The 9,028-nt window shown below is 50.3% G+C and overlaps 2 protein-coding genes across 3 annotated transcripts in view; both read left to right on the top strand.

Moving 5' to 3' along the window:
• The window catches only part of RBM14 (RNA binding motif protein 14), a 15,976-nt gene extending 14,067 nt beyond the window's left edge, over nucleotides 1–1,909 (top strand). Inside the window, exon 2 of the mRNA XM_012725398.1 lies at nucleotides 1,833–1,909. Coding sequence (XP_012580852.1) covers nucleotides 1,833–1,900 — 68 coding nt within the window. The 3' untranslated portion in view covers nucleotides 1,901–1,909. The remainder of the gene's footprint in view (nucleotides 1–1,832) is intronic.
• LOC101632267 (RNA-binding protein 4) lies at nucleotides 1,896–9,028 on the top strand. 2 transcript variants are annotated; one of them, XM_004682586.2, is made up of 4 exons: nucleotides 1,896–2,025; nucleotides 2,890–3,312; nucleotides 6,179–6,872; nucleotides 8,630–9,028. In XM_004682586.2, exons 2-3 carry the CDS (start codon nucleotides 2,901–2,903, stop codon nucleotides 6,862–6,864), a joined length of 1,098 nt encoding a protein of 365 aa, XP_004682643.1. In that variant the 5' UTR covers nucleotides 1,896–2,025; nucleotides 2,890–2,900; the 3' UTR covers nucleotides 6,865–6,872; nucleotides 8,630–9,028. The 2 variants fall into 2 exon arrangements, with proteins under 2 accessions (XP_004682643.1, XP_012580853.1); XM_012725399.1 differs by lacking the exon at nucleotides 6,179–6,872 and having other exon boundaries at nucleotides 1,932–2,025; nucleotides 8,630–9,025.

Here is a 9,028-nt window from a genome sequence, read left to right as displayed (position 1 = left end):
GAACTCTTGCGGAAGTGGCTTTAGCTTCGCATTGCAGTGCTTTAACCCGCTGCGGGAGGGCCCCAGCTGACTGTTTCTTAAAGAGCTTGGGAGATTCTGGCAAGAATCAGATTGGGTTTGGGGAGTTTGATATGTTTCCAGTTCCAATGGATATTCAAAAGCAGGGGGGTGAGCTTGTGAAGCCAACAAAAGACAATGTAGAGTGCTTTCAGACGGTAATTCAAATAACAGGACAGGGAAGAGGGGTGGTCTGTGTACCAATTTGAGTTGTGATCCTGAGATTTATATTCCCAGTTTATCCCTGTTGAACTTTTGGAGAGAGTCCTAGTTTCATAGAATGAGTTGATTTCATGCTTTGGTATTTTGGAAGAGTTTATTTCCAGAGCTGTTGGGACACAAAATTTGGAAGATCAAACTGGAAGGAGCTGAGAGGATGCCTAGACAAGATGCATTTCTCTGCACAGATTGGGTTGTGACCACCTCCTGATGCTACCCCCTTCCAAGGGGCAGACGTGCAGCTGACTAACATGGAATTGGTTTTCTTCACCACTGATCCTGTGGCTTTTACTCAGTATCAGCATCTGAAGCCTCAATAAAAATGGACCAAGATCAGTGACCACGTCTGTAATACTATGTTTTTATCTTTTTAGGTTCTTAGCTATTTCCACACCAGAATAAGTTCTTGAACAGTTTTTCATCATTTGACTTGTGTCTTTAACAGGTTTTAAAACCCACTCCCAGAATTCTGACTTTCATCTTTCAGGACTCCCCACCTTTTGATGGGGGAGGGTGGCTTTACTGCTCGTTTATCTCCATTCCTGACCCCCTTCCATATAAACACTTCACTGCTTTGATCATGTTTCAAGGTCTTTGATCTAGCACCCTCCTCCCCCTTAGCTTCCTCTTCAAAAGCTGCCCTGCCAGAGGGTCATTGCTTGCGCAATGAATGTACGGTTCTGTGAAGAAGCTAAAGGGGTTCAGACAGTGTGACGAGGGGCCCGGGCCTGCTGGGAAGTGTTACTCTATTTTGTGTATCGCTGGTTGTGCTTGGCGCTTCCCTTTAAGGTCTGCTCTAGCGGCTTAACCTGCAGCTCTGGCTGATGGCTCCCAATAAAACAAAACGAAAACCTTTGCTGCTTCAGTTTTTTCTCAGGGCGGGGTGGGGTGCCTTCTCAACGTCCGCGGCCACACAGAGAAGCCCTTTGCTCAGCGTGGACCCCGGGAGGCCGGTTCCTTGGAGGAACTGGCCCTCCTCGACGCCTTCCCGAGTAAGGCAGGACCGGCTGCGCCGACTGCGGGACCTTTGTGTGCCCTGATTGAAGCGGGGCCTGGTAACTGTTTCAGAGCTGCTCTTGCCACCGTCGAAAAGAGAATTAATATGCGGGGAGCTCTGGGACTCCAGGGCCGCGGTGGATTCGGCCCCAGCAGGAGGTGGGTTTCTTCAGGCGGGAAGCTTCTGGTCTTACCTGGCGTTGGGGTCTCGCGAGCTGCCGTCCACGGCGTCTGGCCGCAGGGGGCGGTGACAGGGAGGGAGGAATTTGCAGTAAAGGCGAAAAGGCGTGCGGAGTACTGCGGCGTGTGCACGCGGAGTGGCGAAATGCAGACGCTTAACGGTGTTGGCGCCACGAAGCTACTGGACGCCACATCGGGGCCGTAGCTCGCTCCGCCTCACGGCCGGCCGTGCCCCGCCGGCGACGTCCACGTTTATAGTTCCGCCTCCACGCCGACCTCTTAGCCAATTGGTGGCTTCGGCTTCGCGAGGTTAGTGCTCATTGGCTTGCGCATAAATGCTCCGGGGTTACTGACGTTTCCACCTCTTCCCGGCCTCCCAGGTAATTGGCATTCGTGGCAGCCAATCAGGAAGAGGATCTGCGGGAACGCCTGTCTTTTGCTTTATTGAACGGCCAATCCGGTGGTGGCTCACCTCCCCCTCTACCCAGAGTCACCGCTGCGGCCGCCGCCATTTTAGCGTTTTGTCAGAAGCGTCCGCACCGCGAGGAAGATTCCCTGCTGGTTTCCGTGCTGGTGAGCGAGCCCCAGCCCCTCTACTGTCCTTTGCCCTGTCCCTGTCTCATTCCCTTGGGTCTCCGGAACACCCTGGTGGGCCCGCGGCCTCCGCACCCTTCCCTGAGGGCCGACCTCGGTGCTCGGCGTAGCGCGGCGAGCCTGAGGCGGCCCTTCCCCCACGGCCTCCCCCGAGAGGACCTCTTCCCCACTCGACGCTCCCGGGCTTGGCTCCACTTCCCGCCTCGACGTTTCCCGGCAGAGAGACGCTTCTCTTAACCGTAGGGGTTGCTGCCCGTTTCGAAAATTTCAGGCCCCGAGACGTTGGAAACTGAAGGCCCCGTCTCTGGCCCCACGTTTCCCCTCCTGCGGGAGCCCGAAGAACGGCTCCCCGGGAGAGCGTCCCCCGCGCCCTGGCCCCACTTGCCGTTATTCTGCTTCCAAATAAAAGCCTAAAACAGCTTAAAGGCCCATTTTTCGGGGGTACGGTGGCCGCCTCTTAGGCGAGAGGAAGGGCCAGGCCGGCGTTTCAGGTAGGCAGGCCGCGAGCCGGAGTGGGCGCTTTGTTTTCCGCCGGTGCTCTAGCGGGTAGGGAAAAGGCCGCACGCCCGGCCCGCGCGGCACTTCCACTCCTGTTGGGAACTGCGAGGCTTCCGGAAGCCTTTGTCTCTTCTTGCAAGGGAGCTGGAAGAGAGACAGGCCCGGCACTGGCAGCCAGTGCGCAGCAGGTCCTTACTCCCTTTGACTGTGGTGTGAAGGGAGTGTGCTGAGTTGCACGGGAAGGGAAAGGGGAGGTAATTGCTTGTGTGAAAGGTGGTATTGATTTTTTTTTTAAACTGATGGGCTTAAGATCTCACGTCAGAAAGTTTGTTGCTGCTTCTTCAGGCTGTGACGAGATGGTGAAGCTGTTCATCGGAAACCTGCCCCGGGAGGCCACAGAGCAGGAGATCCGCTCCCTCTTCGAGCAGTACGGGAAGGTGCTGGAATGTGACATCATTAAGAACTACGGCTTTGTGCACATAGAGGACAAGACGGCGGCTGAGGATGCCATCCGCAACCTGCACCACTACAAGCTGCACGGGGTCAACATCAACGTGGAAGCCAGCAAGAATAAGAGCAAAGCTTCCACCAAGTTGCATGTGGGCAACATCAGCCCCACCTGTACCAACAAGGAGCTCCGGGCCAAGTTCGAGGAGTACGGCCCGGTCATCGAGTGTGACATCGTGAAAGATTATGCCTTCGTCCACATGGAGCGGGCAGAGGATGCGGTGGAGGCCATCAGGGGCCTTGACAACACAGAGTTTCAAGGTGAACCACCCTCTTTGGGAGGAGGGCTAAATATAGGCTATGTGCAGAAAAGAGGTTGGATAAGTATGGGAGGGTATCGGAGGTAGAGCTACAGCTGTTGCCTGGCCTATGGTGAAGGCTTCAGTGTAGGTGGTGGCCTGAACACGGAGAATGCAGGGAAGTGTCCGGAGGGGAACCGTAGCCATGTTGAGCACATTGCGTGTTTCACTCTGCATTTGTTTCAGCACGATTTCCAGCCTTCTGCGTTACCTTACATACGAAGAACCAGGCGGAAGCTGCTTAAACAACACATTAAGGAGTGACTACCTGTTAAGTTCCCCTACTTCACCCCAACTCATAACTCTGAAGCAGAGATAACCTTGTGGAATAGCTACATTTTATTAGATGACACCGTTGGAAAAGGCTGAGCTCTCTTGTTGCTTTTCTGTTAGGTTGTGCCAAGAGGTTCTGCTTGAGGATAAGGCTGCTTTAGGATTGGAAGAGTCACTTGATTCTGAGAAGGGGGCATGGCAGTGCCTTTTCTGTGGTTGGGTGGTAGGTTTTTAACCCACCCAGTGACTAGAGCACGAGGAGGTGTTAACTTGGAGCCTTGGCTAGATGACACAGTGCCTGGAGGGCAGCCGAGCTCCACGGTGGGTTCTCACTTTGTGTTCTCACTTTGTCGCAGGCAGGAGAGGCTTTTGTGAGGGGGTGGTAACCACAGTGAGTTGCTGACTTCCCCCTAAGGGGGGGGTCACCGTGTTAATAAAAAGTTTTCCTTTGTTAACTACTTCAGAATTATGGGGTTTGCACAGAACTCTTTAAGTTCCTAACCTAGGGCTGACCTTTCTGGCCCAAAGATGGTAGTAGCTCCTACTTACTTTCCCCGAGTATTCCTCCTGTGGGGAGTCATTGCAGCGTCTGTGGCATTTATCTCCCTTAACTTTGACCTGGGGTGTCAACTTTGGAGCCGGAGGTGTGTGATCATTCTCCCAAGTACCAGAGGTCTTGTGTCGGGGGAATTGCAGTGCGTTATAAAAGGGAAGTGTCCCAGGTGTCTCAGGTCTAGTTTGTTTTCCTTTTTCTTAATTGGTAAGGTGAGTGTTACTTCGTGTCAACAACTTAATTGGGAGCGAAGGTTGCCCTTGTGTGGGTGTGTGATAGGACATCTACATTTTGGGCGCTCTCCTGCACCCTAACCCAGTCATGCAGGAGTTGTCCCATTTACCTGTTGAAAGGGAACTGATTCAGGACCTGAGGGCGCCGCCTGGAACTCCAGGCTCCCAGTCCTCTGCAATGCTGACCACCCGCCAGCCCGTCTCCATAACGGTGTCTGTGCCTGCAGCGGAGCGCAGAGTAGCAGTGTTTATCCCAGTGGACTTTTTCCCTTTCAGAGTCTCGGTGTTGTGCGTATTGCCTGCATCCGCCCATTTACAGGACATTGCTTTTAACACTTTCAAAGACAGAGCTTCTCTGTCTGCTTTTGGAATCCACACTTTGTGGATCAGGGAACTTATTCATGACCTTTATGTCTTGAATGTACAGTCTTAGTTCTTGGTTATACTTGTTTCCCCTGGTTTTGTTAGATGCCAGAAGAGCCCCATGGGTAAATACCAGAGAAAGAGATACACCTTAAAGCACTTAAGTACTTAATTGCAGTTTAACTCTTAACGTGCTACCTGCATTAGCAGGTAGGGTTTGAAACAGATGGTCTTTCCATCCGTCCTCCTTGCTCCTCCTGAGCCCTAACTTTGCAGGTAAAATTGTGTTTCCCGCTTTCTGCAATGTTAGATGAGTAGTTGATCTGTTTTCTGCTTGTCCCTTGGTTTTACCCATTCACTTTCCTCACATCTGTATGGTTGGGTGGTCATAGCTAGTTGCATTGGACAGCTTTTGCCTTTACCAGTAAACGGGCTGACGTGGTAAGGAGAAACTGCTTCTGTGAAAAAGTTGAATTTTTTTTTTTGTTAGGTTTTCAGAAGTAATGTTTCTTTTGTAGAATACAAATTGCTGTTTTCAGGGGAAAATGGTAACACAAGTTCATTGACTCAGATCCCTAGTTTTAGGCTAAAAATTATTTGGCTCTTGCTAAAATGAACAGTTTCATTTACTGACTGATACTAACGGTTATTCATGACTTTCTTTTCTCATCCTCCCCCTTCACGTTTTTTATAATCTTTCAATAAAAATGCAGTCATCTTGTGAAGTGTCTCCCCTGTTTCCTTTGAGCCTACTACTCTAAGGGTCACAGAAATTAGCTTCTAGATTGTAAAGAACCCTTGTTGGATTGAACCAACAATTTAAAGGACTCAGGTAAGAAAGAAGGCCATCCCATCCTTCACCTTGTTTTGTGCCCCCTCCACATTTGTGTTTTTCCCAAAACTTGAACCTTGCCTACCACACCCAGCCATGACTCAATCCTGGACCACTATCAACGGTAACTTAATCTAGTGTCTTCGATTTTGGGGTGTGTGAGTCCAAGACTGGCCTTTGCATTCTCCTGCTTAATGAAATCAGTTTTGATAGTGAAGATGGAAGGTGGCAGAGTCTTGGGGGAGCACTCTTACTGTGATTTCTTTTGACAGTGGGTCACTGTTTGGAGTAGTTTTTGTCTATAGTCACTTGGCAAATGATCAGATGTTTGTTTTTGAGCGAGGGTAGTTTCTTATGCATTAACATAGTGCTATAGCTGAAACATTCCTTCCTCTAATGGATCTTCGAGATCAGGTCATTACATTCCCCCCACCCTCAACCCCACCCCTTTTTTGGGCAGCGACCCCTGCCTTAGGTTGTCTAGGTAAAGCCATTGCTATGACCAGTGTCTGGGGTAGGGGCTGGGGCTATGACTAAGAGTGATAGCAACCCTTCTTGCGTCTGTTTCTTCAAGGCAAACGAATGCACGTGCAGTTGTCCACCAGCCGGCTTAGGACTGCGCCCGGGATGGGAGACCAGAGCGGCTGCTATCGGTGCGGGAAAGAGGGGCACTGGTCCAAAGAGTGTCCGATAGATCGTTCGGGCCGCGTGGCGGACTTTACCGAGCAGTATAATGAGCAATATGGAGCAGTGCGTACACCTTACACCATGAGCTATGGGGATTCGTTGTATTACAACAACGCGTACGGAGCGCTCGATGCCTACTACAAGCGCTGCCGTGCTGCCCGGTCCTATGAGGCAGTGGCGGCTGCAGCTGCCTCTGCGTATAATTACGCAGAGCAGACCCTGTCCCAGCTGCCACAAGTCCAGAACACAGCCATGGCCAGTCACCTCACCTCCACCTCTCTCGATCCCTACGATAGACACCTGTTGCCGACCTCAGGAGCTGCTGCTGCTACAGCTGCTGCTGCTGCAGCAGCCGCTGCTGCTGTTACTGCAGCTTCCTCTTCATATTACGGGCGGGATCGGAGCCCCCTGCGTCGCGCTACAGGCCCAGTCCCCACTGTTGGAGAGGGCTACGGTTACGGGCATGAGAGTGAGTTGTCCCAAGCTTCGGCGGCCGCGCGGAATTCCCTGTACGACATGGCCCGGTATGAGCGGGAGCAGTATGCGGATCGGGCGCGGTACTCAGCCTTTTAAAGCTTGAGGTGAGAGCGGTGGGGTGTCCCTTGTTCTGGTTTTGCCATCCCTCCTGCAGCCTAAAGACTTCAGTTAGGCTGCCCTGCTTGCTTGCTTCTTGCAGGGTTAGGGTGAGGTCGCTAGGCTTACTAGTTCAGAGGCTAAGGAGAAGTCCCAAATACTTCACTTTGAAATATGTAAACAACTTTAGTTCTCATGGCTGCTTGCCAGGACTCCTAGTAGTGGGAGTCAGTTTGATGCTAGTCAGCTAGGAAAGCAAATGAAGAACGGTGAGCTGAGCCTGGGACCCAGACATTCTGACTCAGGTGTGCTGTTTCTCAGAACCTTGCTTGAAATTCCTAGGTGTGCGACATTACTAAGGTCACAAGTTTCCTGTTCTGCTTTGTGCTATGTGAAAGGTCTGCTATGACCTGTGATGATAAAATCTGTAACTAGTTAACTGATCATCACTACTAGGTAGTTACTGCGGAAACTACCCAAATGGCATCATCTTAATCTTGAAGCAGCATATTTCTGACATTCCTGAACATTCAACCCCTGTGAGCTTTGTAGAAGAAACTATTTGATGGTAAGTTGGGATAGAGAGAGAATAGAAAGACAGCTTTTAATTTATAAAATCAAAGCAGAATTTGGGGCATAAACTCAAATTCAGCCTCTCCGCTCAGCTCAGATTCATTCTTCCAGTTTAGTGCCCATTGCTTTATCTTTGAATTTGACCTGTAAGAACCTGTTTATTCAGGTTTTTTCTTAAACTGTGTCCACAGTGCTAAGTTTGACATCTTCACTTCTACAAGGTATGTGGGAATACAAATGCATACACACCTGTTAACTTTACTCTTTGGTAATGTTGAAACCAGAGTTGGGAGCTTTGCCTTAAGCAGGTCACTCCCTTTATCTTCCTACTAGCTACAGTTATTTACTACTCTTGGAACCACCAACTCTGCCTTGAGTCCTCTGGCCTTTTTCTCTACAAACATTTTGAGCCTCATGATCCATTTGGCTCTACTTGAGTATATTCTCTTCTGATGCTTGCCAGCGTTGGGCTCTCAGTGTTGGAGATTGCTGTTAACATTCGAGGGTGGTTCTCAGCACCCTGTTTTGAGAAGCCCCGCAGTGTGCCCCAGACATCACCACCCTGCAGTGGCAGGGCGGGTGGTACTCTGTCATCTTTGCAGGGAGGGCAGAAGGTCCGTGATTTGCATACGGACACGGTCTGGCAAGTCACTGATAGGACTGGCAGAGGAACTCAAGTGACTTGGTGTGTGGTTTACACACACTCTCCATCCAGTACTTTCTTTTATTTCTTCCCTAGGCAAAATTTGGATGTTCTCAGATCTTAGAGCTTGTTTAGTTGACGCTACTGTTTTGCCTAGACCTTTTTTAACTTGGACCTTGTAATAACTCCCAGATTGAAACATAAACTTTGAACTTACTGGAACCTTTTTCCTGCCCTCCCATGACAGCTTGTGATAAGAAATTGTCTTTGAGGAATGTTCCCCTTAACCTCAAGAGAATAGCAGTGTCTTGCCTACTGTCATGAAAGAAAATTTGCTATTCAGTCTAGAGAAAGTACCCCTCCCCCCATTGTGGCCTTCCCAGCTTTTCAGGTTTGTGTCACTCTTAGCAATTACTGTGATACTGGGGATGGGTATAAGTTAAAAGAAGAATCAAGATACCAAACGATGTAAAGATGTTCTTTGAAGTTTTTAATGGGAAAGCCCTTTTGAGCTTTGCTGTAAAGCCCCTGTATTGTGCTCTCTTTCAGGTGGGATGTGTGTGGGCTGAAATTCCAAGCTGCGGTTGTGCATGAGAATACACCCTTCGTGGTACCCCGTCTCCGGGACGTTCTCGGCTCTGTGCGTTCAGTCCCTCAGGAACCGTGGACCTTAATTTACCTTGCTAAGTTCAGACCTCCTCTTTCCTCTCCTGCCCGTTTTCCTGTTCAATTCTTCTGTAGCTTCCTTCCCACTCATGTTCTGTTCTCCCAGCAGGCCTCGTTGTGTGCAGAAACTGGCAGGGCCTGTCTCCCTGCCTCCTGCGTCCAGTGGGTGTTGGATTTGGGAATGGCTTGCTGAGAGTATGTCACTACTCCTGAGTCTTTGCCAGACTAGAGTCGGCTCACTTTTTTTCTTTCCAGTGAAATAAATGGTTTTTCAACTTAGGG

This window comes from Condylura cristata, unplaced genomic scaffold, assembly GCF_000260355.1.
Source record: "Condylura cristata isolate star-nosed mole 26May11 unplaced genomic scaffold, ConCri1.0 scaffold00015, whole genome shotgun sequence".
NCBI lineage: Eukaryota > Metazoa > Chordata > Mammalia > Eulipotyphla > Talpidae > Condylura > Condylura cristata.
Note: the sequence above shows the minus strand (reverse complement) of the source record. Positions and strands in the feature narration are given on the sequence as shown.

Excerpts from the sequence above, each read along its gene's own strand:
- LOC101632267 (XM_004682586.2), top strand. The coding sequence starts at position 2,901 with ATGGTGAAGCTGTTCATCGGAAACCTGCCCCGGGAGGCCACAGAGCAG. Across the intron at positions 3,313-6,178 it reads TGACAACACAGAGTTTCAAG|GCAAACGAATGCACGTGCAG; the intron begins GTGAACCACCCT and ends TGTTTCTTCAAG.